Below are 25,673 nucleotides of genomic sequence, written 5' to 3'. Positions count from 1 at the left end.
ATTGCGTGTTATGTCTGAAGCTGTCCTAATCCGGGCGCACACGCACGCACACACGCACACACACACGTACAGTTCTGCCATATCTTTTATTGCCATTTTGACCAGGCTCCTTATGTATATATTTGACATTGCTTGTAGTTGAGGTCTTTGGGTAAACCCCAGTCCCGAAAATACCCGGGATCCAAGTCATCCAACCCATACACAAGAAGTGACTCCGGGTCGGGTAATAACCGATCAATAATATCAATAATAATCCACCACTCAATGGAGGGGGAGAGAGAGCTACAGATCTCGCATGGAAGAGAGTTTGTGACTGGAGTGAAGGGACTTTTTTCTTTCTTTTTTTACCCACTTGACCTGTGCAACCAAAGTGAAGCGTTGACGCAACTGGAAACAAATACATGATCTTCAGGTCTGAACTCATATAGAGCCCCGCAGTCCCTCCCCCTTTCAGAAAAACGAGTGGCCCAGAAAATGAAAACCCAATGCATTCTCCCATCAGCACTTCTTATTTAATTTATTTAAAGACGGTACATGAACACAATGTTTTGGGCCGATCAAATAATTTATAAGACGAAAAACAAAACAAATAGTGTTGTCTCCTGACTTTCTTTTCTTCTTTCTAATGATTTGATCGGCCCAAAACATTGTGTTCATTGTCATGATTTGTTGGCTTTGTCCGCGGCGTAACCGTCTTATAAATTAAATAAGAAGTGCCGATGGAAGAATGCATTGGGTTTTCATTTCCTGGGCCACTCGTTTTTCTGAAAGGGGGAGGGACTGCGGCGCTCTATAGTCGGGATACGTTAGGCTCCGGTATCTGACCTTTCTTTCTTTCTTTCTCGCCATGCTGGCTTTTGGTGGACATTTTTGTCAAAATTCAGTGACAAATCGATGGGGAAACCAAGCTAATAGAAACAGCAGGATTTGTGTCCACAGTATAGGAGAGGACTATACATCACTAGTCACTCAGTGATGTATCCTGAGGTCAACAGGGTTTTGGGTCTACCGACATCATATACCCCTCACTCAGGCGACCCAAGTGGGATTGATCAAATCCCGATTTACGTCCCAGTCCCTCGATCAGTCCATCAGGGAATGAGCAAGGCACACAATCCGTTGCTCCGAAACTAAGCCTATTTACTTACCGGTAATTAACCTGTATGTCTATATGTCTCACACGACCCACAGTGAAGCATAGACATATAAAGGTAGACACCTCTTCCGGCTCTGGGGCGTCTGTATCTCAACGGAAGGCAACATGGAGGCAACGGGACGCGATATTGGCCATAGCTTTCCCGAGATTCCTTGATCAGAGGCGCGACTCCCTCTTTCCCAGCAGCACTTGCCTTCAGGATTCCGCTTGACTTCCTCTTCCCGTTGGAGACAGGTCGCTCCAACGAACTGCAGCGACCAATGAGGAATCTATATATTTTTATATTGTATGCAGTCAAGCCTGATTTAAACGTCACTGTACCACGTGTTGCATGCTGAAAACAGCTGATCTGCAAGCTCACAACGCGTCACGTCAGCAACACGTGAGCTTGTAGATCAACTATTTTCAGCACGCGGAAATATGCAGGATGTGAGACGTTCCGAAACTTTTGCCTTTACAATAAAAGCTGATCTGATAAAAATCAGATTTCACAAGTTCATTTTCACATGGCAAATATAAAGACATAAGCAAAGTGGATTAGGCCTACTGAGTCGGTGGAATTTCACATTGCAAAAGGGTGCAGGAGGAGTGGGCACCTAAACGTTGTGGGTACCTCAGTGTTAAATTGGCAATTTTTTCCAAAATGTAAAAGAATAAGGAATTAATTTGGTTGATGGTAATGGACATATTGTAAAAGTTGTCACTTTATTAAAGTGTTTTTTAAGGTTTGGACTTTATTCCCAGGAGGCAATCATTTTGAAAGTACCTTGCTGCAATGTATTGGGGGGAAAAAATTACTAAAAATAACATACAGTATATTAATATGGACCCTATAAACAATTTAAGATAGGTATGGCTTTTTGTAATTATGAAATCTTGTCTGGCTCATGCCTGCAGTCTATGTATTTGCTTTAAGGCATGGTTGACATGACTGACTGGCGATAAAGGTTTGGCCTTGGCCCCGATAAATGTCATCCCGTAATAAAACGGCTCAAATAATGTTATTGTAATCCCTTGTAGTCTACTCATCACATTTCATTTCAGCATTACATGTCAGCATGAAATGATTAATTAACTATTAACTATTAACTATTAACTATATTTATTGCACACTCAGCCCCTCTCACACAGCTGATACAGTCCAAGATTGTCACAGCTAGCTTGCATATCAATTGGGTCAATAAATAACTAAATCAATCAAAAGGGGCTTAGCACAGAGCTTTGACCATTGTCCAAGATTACCCTCAGGACAGCTGCCATTTTATGGCCCTAGGTCCCTCTACGCAGGCATGCGCGCACACATACACATACACATACGCACGCACGCACACAAGTACATATGCGCAGTTTTGCGCGCGCACACACACACACACACACACACACACACACACACACACACACACACACACACACACACACACACACACACAATATGACATATAATGTCACCCATTCTTGAGATAAGGGACAAAACTTTTTTCAAACTGGATTTTTTTTTTTTTTAAGATACATTCAAATCAAATAGATGTATTTGTAGACACAGGTCTCAACTACCAATCTTGAGAAGGAACAGGTTTTTCGCATAGCATTTCTTTCTAAAATGGGACATTTATGCACTTAATACCTGATTCATGTCAACTCCGTCAGACACACTAAAATCCCTTTTAATTGAATTTTATCATTTCAACAATAATATAAAGTCCTCAGTTATCTTATAATGGCTTTCAGTAATCAAGTTAAGTAATACAAATCTTTTAATATTATTTTGTTCCAATATCACACTATTATGAAATATCCAATTTCTCAAAACCGTCATTTCAACCTTTATTTTCAATATTATAACATGAAAACCATGTAAAAAAAAAAAAAAATCATCATTACGTATCATTTCAGTTGGTGTTTCAATACATAAGCACAAAAGATTTGACAGCGAATTTTCTATTTCTTTGGAAATTAACAAAAACATCACGGGACGAACGTCTGACGGAGTTGACGAACATCTGACGGAGTTGACAAGTTTAACTGATTTAGGTTCTAGACCACCTAGGATCTTGATTCTGGTGACTAATCCCACATTTTCAAGGATGAGGAATACAGTGGTACTATTTAGATTTGCCCTGTGAACATGGCAGCCATTTTTCAAAATGGCCGCCAACTTTCTGTTATTTCCCAATAACTCAAGTTCTACACCACCTAGGATCTTGATTCTGTTGACTAATCATACATTTTCAAGGATGTGGGATACATTGGTACTATTTAGATTTGTCCTGTGACCATGGTAGACATTTTTCAAAATGGCCGCCAACTTTCTGTTATTTCCCAATAACTCAAGTTCTACACCACCTAGGATCTTGATTCTGGTGACTAATCATACATTTTCAAGGGTGAGGAATACAGTTGTACTATTTAGATTTATCCTGTGACCATGGATGGTAGACATTTTCAAAAATGGTGGACCTGCTATTATTTTACCAATTTACTCAGGGAATATTATCAGAATAATATAAAATCTGTGAATACATTTCTTACCAAGAATTTTCTTCACCAATGTTTGTAAAGGTGTCTACTAACATATCCCACATTGGTTTCTATTTGACCACCCTAGGGGCATGTTTGACAGCTGCTGAAAGTTGGGTACCATCAACAACCAATATAAGGCTAAATGTTCTAAATTTCATTATGCTTTAAGTAGCATGTGGCATGTCAAACTAGGGGCTTTTCATGATTCTGGATCCATTCCAAGCATTAGTTTTGCACAAAAAACACTACGTTGGCTAAAAACGGCCATAGCCATCATCACAGATGTGATGAGGTCAGCACATGTCGGCACATTTGGGCAAGTGGCTATGGCCAAACTAGGGGGTCTATGGCCAAACTAGGGGTCAAACTCCTTGGGCTAAATTCGGTGAGGTGAACAGTGAGCAGTGAACAGTGAGCGAAAGACTGAAGACAGAAGATTTGGCTTCAGGACCATCAGGCAGGATGTGCAGACACTGAAGGCATCAGTGTCTTTCTCTGTGTCCCCAGCATGTCAACCAAAGCAATGTTACCAAATCAAAGGAGCCTTCACCTCATGTCACCTGGGGCTGGGTGAGCAATCGTATCCTGTATCTAAACTCACAACTAAATACAGACACTTGGCCAGACTGCCGTTTGAAAGGGTCAAACCCCTCATCCTGATTGGGGAAGACCACCCCACCTAATCACACCAACCGAACAAGTGAGGTTGGGGCCTCCAGGTGGGCCAGCAGCCATCTGCACAAGACTGGGCTGGACCCTGCAGGAAAGCAATCTCCAGCCAAGACAATGTAAGTTGACTATAACAGAGCCCCAGAACACAGAGCTCAGGAGAAGGATGGAGAAACACTGGCAGGAGGCCACCAAGATACAATGCCCCAGAGACCCAGAGTGTGCCACCACTGGCAGTAAGGAGATCAACTGCTGCAGCAAAGATGTCATGAAAGGCAAGTCTCCACCAAAAAAAACCCTGAACCTAATCGGGGTGTCAAGAGACCAAAGTTTCTCCCCCACAGTTCCCTGCAGTGGCCAGTGAAGTCAAACTGTGCATCTGTACCTGAAAGGGGCAAGTCAAAGGCCAGAAAGCCCACCTCCTTTTAATGTCCTGTCAGTAGAAACTCAACCTGCACCTGAAATAAGCCCTTACCTCTCCCAGAGAAAGTTCATCCTTGAAAATGTAATGATTAGTCGCCAGAATCAAGATCCTTGGTGGTCTAAAACTTGAGTTATTGGTAAAATAACAGCAGGTTGGTGGTCATTTTGAAAAACAATGGCTGCCATGGTCACAGGACAAATCTAAATAGTACCACTGTATTTCTTATCTTTTAAAATGTATGATTAGTCGCCAAAATCAAGATCCTAGGTGGTCTAAAACTTGAGTTATTGTAAAATAACAGCAGGTGGCGGCCATTTTGGAAAAAAATGGCTGCTATGGTCACAGGACAAATCTAAATATTACCAATGTACCCCACATCCTTGAAAATGTATGATTAGTCACCAGAATCAAGATCCTAGGTGGTGTAGAACTTGAGTTATTGTAAAATAACAGCAGGTGGCGGCCATTTTGAAAAATGGCTGCCATGGTCACAGGGAAAGTCTAAATTGTACCACTGTATCCCTCATCCTTGAAAATGAGGTCTTAGTCACCAGAATCAAGATCCTAGGTGGTGTAGAACTTGAGTTATTGTAAAATAACATCAAGTGGTCTCTTTTGTAATATGGCTGCCATGGTCACCACGAGACAAATCTGTGATGGCCCCATAGCCAAAAATGTTCCTTAAGGCATGCTCTAACTGTGTGCCAAATTAGAATACTGCCCATTATTCAAAAACAATAATTTTATTGTTTTAGGAATACTTTTGTCAACTCCGTCAGATACACGTCAACTCCGTCAGACACAAAATCTGACGGAGTTGACGTCTGACGGAGTTGACAAAATGGCATTTGTTTTCATCTTAACCCTCTTTAGTACAATGTAGCCATTTTGTTTTTGCTTAATTTTGTTAGCTAAACCTAACCCCTAAACTAAAATAATAAACATTATTTTGGAATTCTTAACAAAGATCATAAAAATGTGCAGACGGAGTTGACATGTAAAAGCTGTGACCACATTGTTATCAACATTGTTTGTTTAAAATATCAAACAATTGAATGCTTGTCAGACCAGGTACTCTACTGTTGCAACAAATATAAATGGGACTTGGAAAAGGAGTATTCAGGTTAAATCTGTCGACAATATTTTCTGATTAATTTAAGACTTTTAAAAAAACCTGACGGAGTTGACGGAGACGTGGGACGAACATTTGATATGAGATATTTAATAGAAAATATAAATTAAAATTAACTGTGTATATTATTTGCTATGTTGTTGACAATCTACTTTAATTTAGTATGTATATTTATGTGATTGTGACAGTATTAGACACTTTTCTGGCAGTTTGAAATTGTGGCCACTTGCTGGGGACAGGCTAAATACAGGCCTTTTTGGGTACAGGGCCTGCTTTTAACTAATTCAGATGGAATATGAAAACAATTATAATGAAATTAAGGGCATAATAATACACAACTGTATTACACTTAACTTTGCAAGTGCTTTTATTTTTATGAATTAATTTATTTTTTACATAAAATAAGGCTCTTATGTGTGGGACATGTTTTTTCCACTTTTGTCCCTCATCTCAAGAATGAGTGATAAATATGTCATATTTATATATATATATTTATAAATATATATATAAATATGACATATTTATATATGTCATATTAAATATAATATAATATATTAAATGGTTCACATGACAACAAAGACTTTCTTAAGCTGTAATTCTGCTGGATGGAAATAATAATTTAATTACCTCTTATTTATGCATGGCCATTTGTGTCACCCATTATCCCATGGCCTTTACAGTATTTGTATTCAGGGCAGTGGTGAGGGCCTCATGACACGAGGCAGAGTATGATTGAGACTTGAGGAGATGGTACACTGTAGCTAAATGCGAAATATATTTGGTGGGCTGACGGCGGCCCAGAGTAGATCCTCAGATTACAACACTATATTGTATGTTGTTTTTTTATATGTAACCTTGTGTAACATAATTATTTGATTAATGCATGGAACTGAATGCACTGTGTGCTGTTGTGTGAAATTATTCCACTTGTTAAAGTCATCACTATAGATGCAAAATGTTTTGAATTTGTGCATTATAATTAACAGCAATTCTACATTACCTGTTCTAACAGTTGGCTGACTGACTGTATCAATGATGAATGATAAGAAATGGTATTAACAGGGATTGTCGTTTCAATTTCACTGCAGATGAATCTTAAATGTCCAATTTGTCTCATGAAGAAAGTGAAATACCGGTAGTACTTAAGGCAGGCATGTATTCAGTGTTTTATTTGTCAAATAAAAATGTATGGAGGATATATTTTGATTGATATTGATGAATTTGTTCTATTTTGTATTATAATGAGATAATGTAGGTAATATCTACAGTTTAGGGATGAGATTACATGCCTTACTACTCATTGAACATTTAAAATCCATCAAGTTGGATTTGTTTAGTTATAGAGAAAATTATTGTCTGATAGTATAGCCAATTGCAGACACCCGGGTAGCTCAGATTATAAACATAGACACAGCTACAGTTAATGAGGGATATTATATTGTGGTCTATAGCTGGCTCCATGCTTCCTGGATAGACCAATGAGAGAACTTTGATGTCTGTAACTACACAGTCAAATGCAGTGTCAATCGATATTCTGAGAGTATAAACAATTACCTTTATGGGTCCATGCACTCTCACGGTTAAATCTCTGTGGCGTTTACTGGGTAGGTGGGTTTGACAGGTATACTGTAGCTCTGTTTATTGTACAGTGACAATACCAGCCACAATATGAGTTGAGCTGTCCGTGGTGCTGAATGACTCAAACATTCCATGTCTCACACCTTCCTCTTGACAATACAACCTAGATTATTTGTGGAGTTCAGGTCAGGCCAGTTGGCTGGCCAGTTAGCACAGTAATACCATGGTCAGTACACCATTTACCAGTAGTTTTGGCTCTGTGGGCAGGTGCCAAATCGAGCTGGAAAGGAAAATTAGCATCTCCATGAAGCTTGTCAACATACTGAAGCACTCTAAAAAGATGGCTGTGTTGAAACCATTGTTAAGTTTTCACTATCAGTGGCTCAACACCAGCAGTTAACATGGCCAAAATCATCACTATGTTTTGTCATGTCCAGAGTCTCAACACAACCATCTATTATGATATTTTACAGCACTGTGTGCCTCCGTACATTGACAAGCTTTATGTTGATGCTGATCTTCCTTTTCAGGCAGCACTTAGCACCTACCTGCCCACAGACATGAGACTCAACAATACAAGGTTACATATCACCTCCATGCCACACCCCATTGATGAAATAATTTGTTCAAAGGTAGCCCAGACAAAGTATTGACGGCATACATTAATATACTTTTCAGATGGTCGACAGTTCTCACATTTCTCTCGTAAAATATTCTTATTTGTTGAGATGGGATTTTTTGATTTTCATGAGCTGTACACCATAATCATCAAGATTAAAACAAAAAAGGTTTTAAATACTTCACTTTATGCACAATGAATTGAGAATATATGAAAGTTTCACTTTTTGAATTATATTACGGAAGAAAAAGAAGTTTTACACAATATTCAAATTCATTGAGATGGAGCTGTATATTGCGTTCTTTTATCCCCTCTACACCTTATGTCTTTGCTGCAAATTGCCAGTATCCAAACTCGCACCATGTGACATTGCTACGCATTGTGAGTGAGCTTGTAGATCAACTCTTTTTGGAAAACCTTTTTTCTCTGAATTGGGATGCTGGGGTTCAAGTGATTAACTTGTCAAATAATTGTAGTGGATCAAAAAGTACATTATTTGCCTCAGATGTAGTGGAGTTGTGGGTCATTAACCTAAAACCCATTACCAACCACACTTGTAACATGTGAGTTTAGCTTGTGTTATAACATAATGATTGTTGTCTATACCTCTATTTCAGATACCTTACGCATGCAGATTCTTTTGCCACCATTGCTTACAATTTCCGTGTAGGCAAATCCACTGTGATCAAGATTGTGTCTACCGTTGCTGAAGCCATCTGGGAGTGTTTGGTACCAGAGTTGATACCCGTGCCGCCGAAGGACGAGTGGAAAGCTGTAGCCAATGTTTTTGAGCAGAAGTGGAACTTCTCTCACTGTGTGGGTGCACTGGATGGCAAACATACAGGCACCCAGACATTCGGGGGCCCGTTTCTACAACTGCAAAGGCCAGTATTCCTTCTGGCTATTGTAGATGCCAATTACCTGTTCCGCATGGTCGATGTGGGAGGTTATGGCGGTTCCAACGACAGCGGCATCCTCTGGGCATCAGCGTTTGGTGAAGCTCTAAGGGACGGAACACTGAACCTCCCTGAGGATGAACCACTCCCAAACGCTGAGGACCTGGGACCGGTCCCATATGTTTTCGTGGCAGATGAAGCCTTTCCTCTGCGGCGGGACATGATGCGGCCAGTCCCTGGAAGGTACCTCCAGACCTACTCCCAGAGCATTTTCAACTGTCTGTCCCGTGCACGGATGATGGTGGAGATGACCTTTGGTGTGATGGCTTCACAGTTCCGCGTCTTGCACACGGTGATCCAGCTGAATCCTCAGAATGCAGAGAAGGTTGTGAGAGCCATCACTGTCCTGCACAACCTCCTCAGATGGCACCTTCAGTCATCTGCTTCCGACGTGGCAGAGGAGACTCCCGATTCCCTCCGCCCAATGGTGATTGTTGAGAATGATCCAGGTGAAGTTGCTCGGGCTGTGAGAAGGACCTTTGTTGAGTTCTTTAACTCACCAGCCGGTGCTGTGTCGTGGCAGGACGACCATGTTTAATCCTCACCTACCCATTACCCTAATTTAATTTTCCTTCTCCATTTATTTTTTCTTCTCCTCGGGTCGCCACCTTGTAGTGGTGGAGAAGCTTGTGAGTTCCAAAGAACCTGAGAGCTATGCCGTCTGGAGCTTTGCTCCTGGTAGGGTCACCCATGGCGGAAAGCTCAAGGGGGAGGTTCCAGACTAAGTGCGATCCAACTAAGGCAAATTAAAGCTGCAGCATACTTCAGCAGTGATGCAAATAGCATCCTGCATCCTTGGACTCACTAAAATGAGAAAGGACCCAAACCTGTCAGCCTCCGCGGGTCCTGGGATGCAATACTGTACTCGGTACTGTACTCTAATGTTGTTGAAGTAGGACTCCATAACATGTCTTTGGGACCCATTTAAAAGACCACCCCTGGGTCCTGGATCCTCCTGACCCACATCTGTTAAGGACAGTGTCTACCCAACATTACACAAATGCACAGACTTGTCCTCCATGAAGGGAATCTAGCCACCATGACATCCCTCATTTATTTTCAAGTTTTAAGTCTTCCCTCATCCTTCATATTGGATATGTGTATGCAGATGTGGACGAAAAAGAGAGAAAGGCAAACACTATTTTGAAGATCATCGAAGAATGTCATATACAGTCTTATCAAGACACTGGTGGAGAGACTGTAAAGGGCAAATGTTGAAGCAATTAGCATTCCCTCAAGTTTTTCCCCCTTCCCGGTAATTTTGTCACTTCTACATTTCCTGGTACTGGAGTCACTCTGCTGTCACCCAGGGAGGCTGTAGACGAGCACTTGATGCCAGCAGTCCTGGGGTCCTCACTGTGGTGGACATTTTTTGTGCTACTTTATTTCTGCCACAGCCACTAATTTGTCTGTGTATAGAGTACTAGGGCTGTCAATCGATAAACATATTTAATCTGATTAATCACAAATTAACCGCATATTTTTATCTGTTCTAATTCTACCATAAACAGATATTTATCAATGATATCTGTGGCGATATTAGGCCCGATAACTCTATCACGATGTTCGATATATTGCAATATTGCAAAAACGTTAAGAAAGAAGAAGGCAAACAAAAATGTGGAATTATGTATTTATTCCAAAATCGTACAAAATATTTTGCGTCACAAACTGGCCAATAAGTACATGAATCTTGCCTCCTCCAAACAGTAAATCACTGACCGCAACCTGTCCACAACCTGTCTGTCCACAATGGGTACTACTCGTACTAACTAATTAATCCATCACTAAAATACTGTAGGTAGTGACAATGTAATTGACAAGCAACAAAATAAGATGGACACATTGAAATGCTAAGCATAACGTGCAATGAACCTGGACCGATTTCATGAACGATATATCACGATATCTGTAACGGTGTATTGATTGAGGAAGTATTGCGATATATTGGCACACCTGTATTATCAACATGGGGGTAGGGAGGCAAATGCTTTGCTTAATTGCTTGGTGTTTATTATTGGAACAATGACAAATACTGTCTAGAATCTTCAAGTAACATGGGAAAAATAAAAAATAAATATATGTTCCATTCCAATAGGACCACAATTGAAACAAGGACTTTTGTATTATCCTTTCCTTTTAGCTACATTTCTGTCTATTAACAATAGGCTGATTATACTGTTAAGATCTGATCATGGAACAACAAACGATACGATTGCTCACCCTGCCCCAGGTGACTTGATGTGAAGGGTCCTTTGATTTGGTAACATTGCTTTGGTTGACTTGTTGGGGACACAGAGAACGACACTGATGCCTTCAGTGTCTGCACATCCTGCCTGATAGTCTTTCACTCACTGTTCACTGTTCACCTCAAGCAGGTCTTCAAGGTGTTTGCCTTTGCACAGGCTATATGGCTATATAGCGGACTGAGAGCGCACTCCACGAGGAGCATATCGGCATCTTGGGCGCTCTATAAGGGCGTTTCGATTCAGGATGTTTGTACGGCGGCAAGTTGGTCCTCACAGTCAACTTTCTCTAGATTCTATAACCTGGATGTGTCGGAGCCATCCGTGACCTGCTTCGAGTCGAAGCAGGTCCCTCGAGTAAGTCTGTCACCTTAGAGGTTTGTTGTAGCAAGGATATAGACTTAGGCCCGCCTAGAACAATAAGGCGGCTGGGACTGTCATTTGTTAGGCCCCAAGCATATACTGTCGGCTCATAGGTAGGGACGGGACCACCGGGTCGGTGACTCGGCTGGTCCCATTCTTGACAAACGAGACCACCAGGTCGGGGACCTGGTGGCTTATATGAGGGTCCCGTAAGGGGATGACTGGCGTCTGACGTCAGCGACCCTGGAGGGATACACCAGAGGATGGGTTTTTCGTTCAGTGATACTTGAAGGGAGTTTATAACGTCTCCCATAGCGAACTGACGAGCGTTAGATCTTCATATAACTGGAGGTTACGCAGTAACCGTGGTTATATAAGAGATATAAGCGAGGCAGTTCGCCAGGATACCCTTCTTGCTTGACCACGGCAGAAGGAGAAAAGTGTCGGAATAAAGCGCATGTGCAAATACGTGCTTTTATGCCCTCGGGCGAGAGGGCACATATTACGTCATGACGCAAGAGAGGCCCATTCTCTTGGTTTAATAGAATGTGAGTATATTAAAGTACTTATGTTGTCCGCGCCCAAGCTTGGACGCGTCCCATAGCGAACTGCCTCGCATATATATCCTATATAACTACGGTTACTGCGTAACCTCCAGTTTTTTACCAGGGTTGAGCAGAGTGGAAAAAAACAAGGTCAAGGGTGCAATAAACAGATTGATTAACTTTAGTAACTCAATGTCCAAGACATGGCTCTGCACTGTTGTTGGCATTATTTGTTTGGAAACAAAGTTGGCACTTCATTTCAGCTTCATCATCGTTTTCTGGATGACATAAGGGATTTGCACTGCTCAACACATCCTTCAGTTGTTTCACAGATTTATCCTGTCGTTCATTTCTAGTTTCTGAGTGTTGGTGATACTTCTTTGGGTTGGCATCAGCTAAGTAGGCGCTCAGTTTCACCAGCCAGTCTTGCCAGTACTTGGGTACTCAGGCACTATTTCAGCAGACGCTGAGGATCAGTGCTTAAGCCAGAAATGGCACCTTCTCCTTTATGAATCTTGTTCACATGTTCTTGAGCGTGATCAGGTCCATCGGCTGTGAAAGGAACAGGATTGGTACTGACGACAAAATCACCACTCGGATCTCGACATACTGAGGGATATCTATGTTCCAAATGATGCATGTGTGCAATGTGGTTGGCTACGTATGTTCTGGGTGTAGTCGTGTCAATTGTAGGCAAAAAAGTAAATACACGTCTGCTCCAATGAGGCTAGGTGCAAGAGCCAGTTCCGATCACGTAGTTTGTATGAACTGGAGGAGATTGTTGACCTGTCGCATGTTGAAGCTTTAAGTTATTGTTTATATTATAAATAAACATTACTTTGTGCACTTTTAAAAGTTGTGTATTCCTCCTTTATGTTTAGGTCATAACATATTTGACTAGCAACGAAGAGTGACTATTACTTCATTCTCACCTAGAGTTTTTCAAATCACTTAAATGTACTGAGAAATAACATAGCAATTACAGAATTTCATGAAAATCATTCTGGTAATTTTGGAAGATCATGCATTTGCTTCTTAAATGGGTTACTGTAGCGCCATCTATGGGTGTATTATGATCACATTTGCATGGCTTGTGTAGAAGCCCTTGGTGCAAGAACAAAGACATTTTCATTGAAATTGGACAAGTAGTTTGTGAATAGTCATGAATTTACTTTTTTAATTGGTTGCTATAGCGCCACCTATAGGCCGATCTTGGCGACATTTTATGGGGTCTTCTACAGCCCATCATACACTCCTGTACCAAATTTTGTGTAAATCGGCCTGGCAGATTTGGAGAAATGATGTTGACAGAAATACAGACAAACCCAAAATAATGCTACACATAGCCATGTATTGCCATCGTGAGCAAATATTGTTAGGGCGGAAATACAAAATTTAAACCGTTTTTTTGTTGTGTCCTCTAGGGTCCATAGAACAGAAAAAACATGGTTTACAAGAATCTTCACGAAACGTTCACTAAACTGGATTCTGCTACATAACTACATACATGAGGTGAGGTTAGGAAAAGGTCATCAACACTGCTGCTTGTCACGGAATCTGCTTGTCAGGGCGTAGCCGTAGTGTCATCACTGTGTCTACGGTATGTACGCCTGTCAGATCACATACCAACACATCAATTCTCAAAGACGCGGTTTCATTGCCTTAAGCAAAGTACTCTCCCATTTTAAGTGGCTGTTCTTTGCCATCAATGAAGTAGATTAAAACCTTTATGTACTTCATTGACTACATCCACAGACGCGCGAGAGCCCGGTCATCGCTGCTTGCAGTGTAATTTTCATGGTTTCAAAAAAGTGAAAATCAATTAATAGCAGAATTAATAGACTGCATAAACATTAGAATTAAAATTGAGTTCAATGTAAACATATTTATCTCAATACAATTTTTAAATGAATGCAATCATTAAAATGGCTATATATCAATATTGCATGGTCTGACCATGTTTTATTTTTCCTTTAAATAATGATAATAATGTTAATAATGTGTATCTAATTCAGAAGCACAACGGAATACAGATGCTAAATGCAAGAGGAACAGAAGACATTTTCTAAATGAATATTTTTATTCGTCTTTTACAAAAAAGGAAAAATAAGTCTAAACATACGTAGAGTATGTAGAAATAAAGTAGAAGTAGAAATAAACGTTGATGAATAATGTCTTGTTGTCAACAGCCAGCTAGGTTTGTAATAGTAATAATAACCTTATATATGCATGTTAAAGCTTTGAAAGCAGGCCCTCTCATTCAGTGTTTCCCAAACAACGGGTCAGGATGCATTTTTGGGTCACAATTATCCAATTTAGTTTTCCCACATGTCCAACATTTCTAACATTTTTCAAAAGAATGTCAGAAAAAATAAGAGTTCCATAAATAAAAGGGAAACAAAGTGAACACATTGTAAGCTTGTAGATCTGTTTCACTATTAAATGGGGGTTAAGTGGTTAATTTATAATGGATTTTGTTAGTCCAGGTCTCTGGGAGACAACAACTATTTTTTAGGGGTCTTGACCTACATTTTTTTGGGAAACATGATACTGAATTTATGTTAAGGTATAGGCCTATATAATCAGCTTATCCTCAAAACACCCCCTTGCTGTTAGAAGCTAAAAAGTTTGGGGCAAATATCACCTTAATAACACTCATACCAAGCTGTCCATCAAAACATGACAAATATGTCATGGCGTGTGGTAAAAACTCATGACAAAGCTAGTTGAAACAACTGTTGTGCGTGTGGTTTGATATCATGACAAAGCAAGCTAAAACAAATGTTTTTCAACATCTCATTACGGTTTTCACGCAACACATGTTTTATACACGGTAAAATTCGGTTCACGCCGGATTTGATAGTTTAGTGTATTCCGTTTGCATCTTACTGTCTGCTAACTTAAGGAATGGCTAAGGCACTTTCTAGAGATGTTTGAGAAACCTGTTTTGACTTCCTTTTTTAATGATGCACGATTGCTTAGAAATGGAAAAAAAGGCCTCAAATATGTGGCACACAATCTACAAAACAGTAACGTCATGTTTTGTAACCGACATGTACAGCATAACACATTCACTTCAATGGACCCAAGTGGATCACCTGATCTACAGCATTAAAAACCAATCTTGTTTCCCTAATTAAAACCTGAATAAAACATTCATTACTCGTCTGTAAATCATGTTTGCTCATAATATTTCAGGCATTTTATAAACACGAATACTGCAAAAAGGACATAAATGGTCAAAAAAAGAATTATTATAAGTATTTTGTACATGGTACAGAAAACATACTTGATAGTAAGGACATTACACAGAAATATATTCAGATTCTAATAGTATAATCATAACCATGACCATTGGACTTTCCACATAAAAAGGCCAAGTATGAATGATGAATCATTTGAATTCACACTCCGTCATCTATTTTCAGTTCACCCTTTGCAAAGTTTGAGAATTTGATATGTGGACATCAAATACTCAACACTGGCTGAATACTCACAGCCAAACAATTCAAGTTTCTAACTAAAACCACCCCTAATGGAAAGAAACTGGGGTCCAATGGAAGCCATTATGGTACAGTAATGAAGTCTGCTGTAAGATTAGGTGCACGCTAATAGTTTCACAATACTGGTCAAAAGACGAACATCTGAAGCACTGAGGCAACAAGGCAAATTTACAGTCTCATTCACTTCTACATCTGCAAGCAAACAATCCTAGCAACCAGCTGATCAACACTGAACTGTAGTCACTTACAGATTAACTAACATAAGCTATGATAGCCATACTGTATGCTATGATGGTAAGAAAATAAGTTGGAAGGCTGCTGCTGCTGCCAATCAAATGTGTTTCTATGAAATATTGCTGTGGTATTGTTTCAGCATTTATTTTATTATCCCAATAACCACCTGAATTCTGGCTCAATTTTGTGCGATCATCATTTTTCAAATAATGACAATTGTGCTGTTGCCGGCCTGTGACAAGGTATGCCAAAAAAAAGACGAGGGGAAAACAAAAAAAAGAAGAAACTTGCTTAATATGAGCTTTAAAAAACTAATCTCAGACTGGATATTGCAGCACAGCCTATATTCGTTTGGAGTCGAAGGTGGGAGATGCTATTATACAGCCCTGCAGCTTGACTTGAACGGTGTAAGGCAGAGTAGTGGTTCTTCTCCACAACCTTAACTGGAGCAGCGGAGAGAGAGAGAGAGAGAGAGAGAGAGAGAGAGAGAGAGAGATAGAGAGAGGTGGGGGGGGGGGGGGGGGGGGGCGGCTGGTGTCTGCTTAAAGTTGGGGGGAGGGTCCCGAGGTAAGAAAGGCCAGTCCAGAGGAAATATATGGATCTGATTCAGGGCCATGCTTCATACGGGAGGTGCATGAGAGGATGGCAGGGCAGGGTAAGGGAGTATCTATACAGGGTAGGGGGCTCTCTGTGCATGGGTGTTAAAAATGGGGGCAGAGGGGAGGGGGATAGGAGACCCCAGCGACCCCCCCCCCCCCCCCCCCCCCACTGGAGTTTTCAGGGCGGTGCATATGGGGGAGGGTCCTCTACTCGGTGGTCGGTGCCGGCGTCTCGTTGGCATTGTTGTCAGTGGTGATCCTGTTGTTCTCCAGCTCGTCGTCAGATATCAGATCTAGGGAGGCTCCCTCCACCTGGAGCTGCCGCCTTCCGGAACGGCTTGAAGAGAAGCTGATGGGGCCCCCACGCCTGCAACCGTTACAAAGGCAGAGTGTTTATTTTTGTTTTTTAGAAACATCCAATATCTCTTCTCGGAGAGGCAGATAACCGCAAACAACAACAAAAAAGAGCACAATGTGCTGCGGCTCTTTTGTAGCATTCTATACAGCACTGTATAGACTTTAGCTCAGTGGTTCCCAAACATTTTAGCCCGTGAAATGTGACGTCTCTCCGCAACCCAAACTAGTGAAAAGAGCTCACATTGAGCCACGTTGTGAGCTTGTACAGTAGATCGGCTATTTTCACTACTTCTTAAACATTTGTTTTCTAATGTATGGAATTTATTCGATTTTTCTAGTAAAATGTTGGAAACCAAAAAATAAAAGGACCCATACAAAGTGGCCCACGACCCAGAGTTTGGGGAACCAGTACTTTTAGGAGCTAAGGGCCACAGTACCTTAGTTTGGGAATAATTGCTTTAGGAGCTAAGGTCCAGGGTTACGGTTAGAACCAGTACTTTTAGGAGCTAAGGGTCAATATAGTTTGGCAACGAGTGCTTTATGAGCTAAGGGCCACAGTACCTTAGTTTGGAGACCAGTACTTTTAGGAGGTATAAGGGCCAATACTTTAGTTTGGAGACCAGTACTTTTAGGAGCTAAGAGCCAGTGCCATAGTTTGGAGACCAGTACTTTTAGGATCTTAGGGCCAGTACCTTAGTTTGGAGACCAGTACAGGAGCTAAGGGCCATAGTACCATAGTTTGGAGACCAGTACTTTTAGAAGCTTAGGGCCAGTACCATCCATAGTTTGGGGACCAGTACTTTTAGAATCTAAGGGCCAGTACCTTAGTTTGGAGACCAGTACTTTTAGGAGCTAAGAGCCAGTGCCATAGTTTGGAGACCAGTACTTTTAGGAGCTTAGGGCCAGTACCATAGTTTGGAGACCAGTACTTTTAGGAGCTTAGGGCCAGTACCATAGTTTGTGGACCAGTACTTTTAGGATCTAAGGGCCAGTACCACAGTTTGGGGACCAGTACTTTTAGGAGCTTAGGGCCAGTACCATAGTTTGGGGACCAGTACTTTTAGGATCTAAGGGCCAGTACCACAGTTTGGGGACCAGTACTTTTAGGAGCTTAGGGCCAGTACCATCCATAGTTTGGGGACCAGTAATTTTAGAATCTAAGGGCCAGTACCACAGTTTGGGGACCAGTACTTTTAGGAGGTATGGGCCAGTAGTACCTTAGGCGGCTCTTGAGTGTGTTGACCTCACGGCTGAGACCCTCGCTGGCCTCTGTGGCGTCATCCAGCTCTCTCTGAAGCTTCCTGCGCGAGGCGTTGGCCCTGGTGGCCTCTTCTTCAGCCTCCTCCAGTTGACGCTTCAGTTGCTTCATACGAGAGTTGGCCTTCTCCATCTTACACACACGTGGATATATAATGTTTTAATGATAGTACATTGAATTAACAGCAATGAATGTGAGGTAATGCATACCTGTAGGCAATTATGCACAAAATAAATATAATATTTGAAATGAGAAAGATTGCACTCAATAGACTATTTTCAAGGAATAACTGTAGTCAACGTATACCATTTAGACCCGAGGATGCATCTGTGATACCTTATAGCTCTTAACCACTTTAACCATTATTTTAACCTTTAGCTGTTGAAAAATAGCAGATGGGGGTCTGCGGCCAAATACAGGTAATTCTGTGGGTCCTTGATATGAAAAAGTTTGAGCACCACTGATATGTTTTTTCAGAAAACTGTCAGGATTGATCTGGTCTCAGGTCTTAATGGTTGGAAATGTCAAATGCACAATAAATAAATAAAACTCCTTACTTGTTCCTTGAACTGGTCGGCATGGCGACGCTCGTCCTCCACCTGCATGCAGACCTCCTTCAGCTTCTTCTCTGTCCTCCGCACAATCTTATTGGCTGCAGCTCGCTCCCTTGTACAATGGAAAGACAGGTTATTGGCTGGAGCTCGCTTAGAGTTCTCAATCTCTGCCCGAACCCGTCCCTACCCGACCCGGCCCCGACATGTTCGGGTAGGGTCGGGCCCAAAATGCACGATAATTAGTCGGGACGGGCCGAGCCTCAGGCTCTGTGATTTTCCTTTTTATTATTATAATTGTATTTGTATATATTTTTTTTTATTATTATTATAACAAAAATAACAATTATGTTGTTTGTGTAATGTATTTATGAAGAGGGCTGAGCTGGTGAATGTTGGCGATTAACTTTTACAGTTTACAGTTTAGTTTATGTGACCGGACTGCATGGTGGAGGAGGAGGCAGCAGCAGCGCAACAAGTGACAGAATAAAACGGTGGTTGTTGTATATAACTTAAGTTAACTTGCCATATGCTTAAATGTTCTATACATTCATCGATTCATCCCGCAATATATCGTTTTGGAAACGTCGGGGCTTAACGAGACACTGCTGTCTCGTTGAACCCAGCTGGGTGAATAACCTAAATTACCTAATCAACTTCACCACGGGAAATGCTCCATATAACTATGAAAGCGCTAATATTAATGTTCACTGCATACACGATCGTAATATAGTTACATGATGACCAAGCAATGTTACCGCCCACTGTAGGCTACAACTATTTGGTTTCCAAATCGTAGAGTTGTACAGCAATTTAATTTCGCCATATAGTAGCACAGCGCGCCTCATTGTGTGCCCAAAAGAACAGATCTGCAAGGTGTCGACACGCAATCGAGTGGCATGTTGATTGTTTGTATGTCTGTTCTTTTGGTTAGGCAACGCACATTACGCGTGGTATGTGGGTTTGAGAGGCAATGATTAATGTAAACTACATAGTAGATTATAGCCAAGTTGACAGTTGTCATAATATTGTATAGCTCTGTTCTGGACTGTTGCACAACGTTAGCCAACGGTGAATGATGAAAAAGTTGCACTTTGTTAACGGGGACAGTATTGGACATATTAACTGCGTCACATCAGATGATCGCTGCTACTTGATTCAAAGATGTTTACTCACCCCTGGAAATCGCTGGAAACCATTAGAATGTTGGAAATGGAACATTATCATTCAATTACCATGTTGCATAAATCCTTTATTTCGGTGATTAGTCCGTTCACACTCGCCTCAATAACATTTGAACCACGGCGCAAGGCGCCGCGGCCATATAGCCATATAGCCTTTTCGGGTTTTCGGGCCTAACATTTTTAGGGTCAGGCCGAGTCTCGGGCCAACCCAGTTAGGGTAGGGTAGGGCCGGGCCTTAATTTGGAACTACATATTTGGAGATGGGGGTCCGTGGCCCAATAAAGATAATTCTGGGGGTCCTTGACATAGAAACTGACATAGAAACATGGGTTTTTCAGTTTTTAGAAGCCTTTTTTTTAAATCTACCTCAGTCCAAAATGGGTTAAAAAGGGGGAGAAAACATTCAGTCTCACTTGGCCTCCTGCTCCAGTTGCTCCTCCAGTTGTATGATCTTGGCCTCGAGGGCCGTGATGGAGGCCTTGAACCTGCTCTTCACCGTGCCCTCCAGCTCGCCCAGCTTGGCCCGCAGCTCCTTGTTCTGCCGCTCCATCTGCTGCCGAGCGTTCTCACTCTTCTGGGCCGCACTGCGCTCCCCGCTCAGCTCTGTGCTCAGGGTGTCCACCTAGACAAAGGGAGAGAGACAGAGAGAGAGAGAGAGAGAGAGAGAGAGATGCAGGGGTATTGATTTGTTAACAATATGATTTCCTTCAATCTGAGAGGTTCTGAGACTAAACTCAACAGCCAATGAATTAGACTTGTCTTGGAGCACGTCATTATTTTGTTCAAAATGTAATATCTATAATGCCTTAACTTTCTTCCAGAACTTCCTAAAGAGAGGAAAGCATTGTCACAGTAAATATTGTCTCTTCGTGAGCTGCTGCCCCTGATTTTAAGGCCGGATCCTTGCATGCATCTCAGTGTTAGTTTTCCATTTCCAATTTTTTTTTTTAAAGGTAGGCCATATTATTTGGTTAAAATAAGTGTTAAAAAGCTCTATATTGTGATAGTTTTGTTTTAACCAAATAATATCACTTAACCTACCTTTAAATTGATATATCAAAACATTATAATCATAAAAAAAAAATTGAATTGAATTGTATGAATTTCATACATACAGTACAATAATAATAATGGGGAAAAAATATATATTTTAATTAGTGAAAATAGTCAATCTACATCAGGGGTGCCCAAAAGGTAAGATCGCAATCTACCAGTAGATCGCATAGGCTGTGCAAGTAGACCACATGACATGCTCCTAAAATATATAATAAAAAACATCTGCATCTGCCACTTGAAGGTGACTTCATTGATTACCATAAAAAGGCCTGTCAGCTCAAACCCACAAAGCAATAACATTGTTTTCAAGAGCGTTGCAGACAAACAAAGTTATATACATGTATAAAACCTACCAATTACATTTTGCCATTCTATTTCCCAGAAGTGTGTTTGTCTTAAAGCTAACTCCTCAGTTAACTGTTTCCAACAATTTTCAGCAATGGGATAATAATTTTTGGGGTGGATAGATCTTGTTGAGTTTAAAAGTAGTTCTCGAGTCAAAAAAGTGTGGGCACCCCTGATCTACATGCTAACGATGTATTCTGGGTGTGGAGCTAAAAGGTTTGCAGTAAACGCTGCACACCTGCATGGTGGTCTTTCTGAAGCGGTCGTTCAGCAGCTCCATGTTGCTCTGCTCCTCTTCCAACTCCTCCTCCAGCTGAGCAATACGAGCCTCCAACCTCCTCTTCTCGTCCATCAGGGCAGACCTGACGCACGCACACACAAACAGTTTTGAAAACGATATTCGATAAATTGTATAATCTATATCTACCGTAACTAATGTAACTCTATGTTATTATAGAGAATGCTGCATTGGCTGAAAGGAGACACATTGGCAGTCAGAGGGGAGAAAAAAGTACAGTCCAAGAAGTACTATTGTACTAAACATGTGTTAGCTGAAATAGCATATAATACCATAATAATACAGGGTAAACATCACAATAAAACATTCAGGAAAGTGTTCTAGATTCCATTCTCCAACCCAATGTATTCATTGCACAATCTACAACCTTCACGTTGCGGCGTATTGAGCAGATCTGGATATTTCCAGTGCGGGACACCATCGTATCACTATTCACTAAGGATAATATCTCAAGACAAAATTATATATATTTTTTCTCCCTTTTTACCAAATGTGTTAACAGATTGCACTATGGCTTAAACCTCATTTCCATTCCGTTGTTATGTTATGCAATAATATAACCCTCTCAAGAGTTAAATTATTGTTAAACATCTGCATTACTTAATTTACAAGAAGTCTATAGTCTACAGGCAATTAGAGAAGGTAAAATAACTGTTAAGTTGATCAACGTTTGCCTGTTGTCCAATATCAATACAGGATGGAACATTGTGGACAAAATCATATCCAACGACAACAATTTATTTTCTTCGTTTTGGGGTCTGAGAGGCTAAATCTCATCATTGATCCGTGGCTCAAAATGGCAAATAAATAATTGTCCTTGATATGAAAACGGTTGAAAACCACTGTTCTACTCACTTTCCAGAGGTACTGTTGGAGATCTCATCCTGCAGTTCATCTCGTTCCTGCTCCGCATGACGCCTGCCCCTCTCAGATGCTGCCAGATCCTGCACAGGTTACAACAAGACTTTGATTGATTGATTGATTGATTGATTGATTGATTGATTGATTGATTGATTGATTGATCGATCTGATTGCCATCACAATCAGAACAGCAGCCCCACTCCCAATCTTCCACCGTAGTCTGTAAACCCACCTCCCACCTCCGTAGGGCTAGGGCAGGTAAACAGCACTAGAATAGCATTTTATGTAGACATAGCACTTTATACTATACATGTTTAGTTTCATTATATAGATATTCCACTGTTACTATTGGGGAATAATTGAGTTATCCATACCCCCAGGTGGCATGCCTGAGGGGAGGAAGGTCATAATCCATACTCATATACTCCGAAATGTCATAATCCATATTCGTATACTCTGAAATGTCGTAATCCATACTCATATACTCTGATTGTATAATCATACTCTTGATTGGCATAATCATACTCTTGATTGGCATAATCAAGAGGTCTGTGCGCTCTTGATGTACTCAGTAGTGAGGGGTACATCACGGGCCTCTGATAAGGCCCTGAGTACACCACCCTGTGTGTTGTACGGGATGACCCGGGTCGCATCAGGACAGCCGGCCTTAGCGCACCCCTGGCTGACAGGGCAGTGGGACGAGAGGAGAGGGCACAGCTGGGAAGGGATGAGGTAATGCAGGCGGATGTAAGAAAGCAAGGGAAGAGGCCTTTAGGGTCCCTTGGGTCCCCCTGGTTCCCAGAAGAGGGGAGGTAAAGACCTGTCAAGCGACAGGGGAGACTCTCCATTGGGCGAATCCGAACAACAGGGCCGTAAAAACGGATAAATGATGGATAACGGCTGGGTGTGGTTATCATGTAATAATATGAAATAAGAACGATTATTGGACAAGGGGGTGCCCCGGGGCAGGCCAGAGGAGGTGAAGGATCCCCAAGAGGGGATTCTGACAGTATATAAACCATGTAAAATCGGACATCGGGAGCATCCAAACGGCAGGCGGATGCTCTCGGCCGATAATTGCTTTTTGCATGTACCCATGGACTCTAACTATTTTGCTGAACTGAACATGGACTTATACTTTGCTGATTTTCAATAAACCTTATACTCATAACCGGGGCTCGTCTATCAACTCAGTCGTATGGGGGAAAACCTGATTTCCACCAACATTACGTTACGCATGTTTCATGATAACTACTTTTTATGTATGTGATGTATTGACATGCTTTTTGTTCTTGCTTAATGTAAATTGCTCTGGATTAAGAGCGTCTGCTAAATGCCTAAATTGTAAATTGTAAATTGAAGAACAGTTTGAAAGTACAGGTCAACACAAAACCTGCTGAGAGGATGAAACCAGAAAAAGTACTAAACACTTGTTTACATCAGGGTCCTCCGTTTTCAATTCATCAGAACATTTAAAGACACTGCACTGCTGTGCAAAAAAAATAGAAAGCATCACAGCTAGGGTTCAAAAAATGGAACAGTATAGAAAATAGGGGGGGGGGGGTCTAGGGATTCAAATTTCTTAATGGCTCTTGGTAGGGCGTTCCACGTTTTAGTGGCATAGGAGTAAAATTAATTGAACCCAGGTAGCCGACTCTGGGTTGAATGTGGTTTGTATAGAACTCCCTCTGGTGTTGTAATCATGGACTTATAAGTTATGGCTGAAACTTCTATGACAGTTGCTGACATAATGAAGTGACATTTATTCCGGTAGAGTGTCTCGTCGCCTATATTATAACCCATTTTGTGCGGGGACCCCTTCTGGTGTTTTAAAGCATTATGTTTTACTTTAGCTATTGAAAAATAGCAGATCTACAAGCTCATAGCGCGAGTGCCGCGCTATGAACTTGTAGGTCTGCTTGTAGGTCTGCCCTGGAACAACATATTTTCAGATGGGGGTTGGCGGCCAATTAGATATAATTTTTGGGGGTCCTTGACATGAAAATATTTGAGAACAACTGACATAGAAACATGGGTTTTTCATAAAACTGTCAGGCATTTAGAAGGCAATTGTAGAATCGTTCCCAGGTCTAAATGGGTTAAGGCGTCTTACTGGTATACTGTAATTAAGTAATATTACACGAGAGGGTGTGGTTTAATGTGATTATTGCCACGACAGTGATCCGGTCAGGAACGAGATGTAGTCGAGTTCACTGAAGTGATGAACAGTTACTCTTAAAACTAAGAAAACTTTTTTTTTAATGACAGATGTAGTCACTACGACCACAAATGTCCCAAGAAACTAGCTACAGTAGCCTAGCCACCGACTTTGCTGCGCTCTGGGAAAACAGAGCAGCTGAATTCTTTGTTTTGATTAGGGGTGGAGTGGTGCTCGTTTGATCCACGGCTAGAAGGCTGTTTCAACCAATCAGATTGCCATTATGTCAAGTAGGAATATCGTACTTGCATACAACATGGACTTGGATAATCCTACCTCGTGCAGCTGTAGGATCTCAGCCTCCAAGCTCTTGAGTTTCTTCTCGTTCTCCTTGGACTGGGAGAAGATCTCATCCCTGGAGGACCGCGCATCCTCCAACTCCCTCTGGTAGTCCTTCATCTGGGCCTGAGGAGGGAGAAGATCAGTGTTGTTCTCGTCGACTAAAGCTAAGACGAAAAATGTTCGTCGACTAACCTTTTTTCACTGACGAAAGCTAAATGGAGACTACATGAAAACTAAGCTATGATGACTAAAACTAATGACAATTTCATCAACAAATAAAAACTAGACTAAAATGTTAGGAAGGGACTAGTGGACAAGAGATCCAGTATAAGTCATTTTACAATTAGTTGCAAGTGAAAAGAACCGTCATTACGACAGTATCGAGGCCCGCCAGAATACATTTTGTTTGACTAAATCAACTGTAGATTTAGTAGACTAAAATATTATACTATTTAGTCGACTAAAACAAGACTAACACTAAAACATTCCAGGTGACTAAAATGCGACTAAAACTAAATTAAAACTATTCAAAAGACTATGACTAAAACTAAAATAAAAAAATTCACAACATCTTACTCATAATATTTTTTAATGGATTTAGATGTGTTTGTTTTATGTACTTTTTTTCGTTGTAGCTGGGATTTTTACTCGAGTCGTGGAGCCACTGTTTAGTATATATACTGTATAGTGTATATGTATAGTTTCATCATATAGATATT

At 41.1% G+C, this 25,673-nt stretch overlaps 2 protein-coding genes across 3 annotated transcripts in view; both read right to left on the bottom strand.

Annotated features, from left to right (window-relative positions):
• The window catches only part of LOC308324607 (myosin heavy chain, fast skeletal muscle-like), an 84,472-nt gene that overhangs the window by 23,737 nt on the left and 35,062 nt on the right, over positions 1–25,673 (bottom strand). The window lies entirely within an intron of this gene.
• Positions 14,276–25,673, bottom strand: part of LOC308324606 (myosin-10-like) — a 158,440-nt gene continuing 147,042 nt past the window's right edge. For both annotated transcript variants that reach the window (XM_080776736.1, XM_080776735.1), the window contains exons 36-42: positions 24,949–25,077; positions 22,449–22,537; positions 21,534–21,657; positions 20,308–20,516; positions 18,717–18,825; positions 18,119–18,291; positions 14,276–16,911 (exon numbers count right to left, since the gene is read on the bottom strand). In XM_080776736.1, coding sequence (XP_080632862.1) covers positions 16,752–16,911; positions 18,119–18,291; positions 18,717–18,825; positions 20,308–20,516; positions 21,534–21,657; positions 22,449–22,537; positions 24,949–25,077 — 993 coding nt within the window. In that variant the 3' untranslated portion in view covers positions 14,276–16,751. The remainder of the gene's footprint in view (positions 16,912–18,118; positions 18,292–18,716; positions 18,826–20,307; positions 20,517–21,533; positions 21,658–22,448; positions 22,538–24,948; positions 25,078–25,673) is intronic.

The sequence above is a fragment of the Protomyctophum bolini genome (assembly GCF_963924005.1).
Source record: "Protomyctophum bolini genome assembly, chromosome: 11".
Taxonomy (NCBI): domain Eukaryota; kingdom Metazoa; phylum Chordata; class Actinopteri; order Myctophiformes; family Myctophidae; genus Protomyctophum; species Protomyctophum bolini.
The sequence above is the reverse complement of the archived record's forward strand: the minus strand, read 5'-3'. Positions and strand labels throughout refer to the sequence as shown.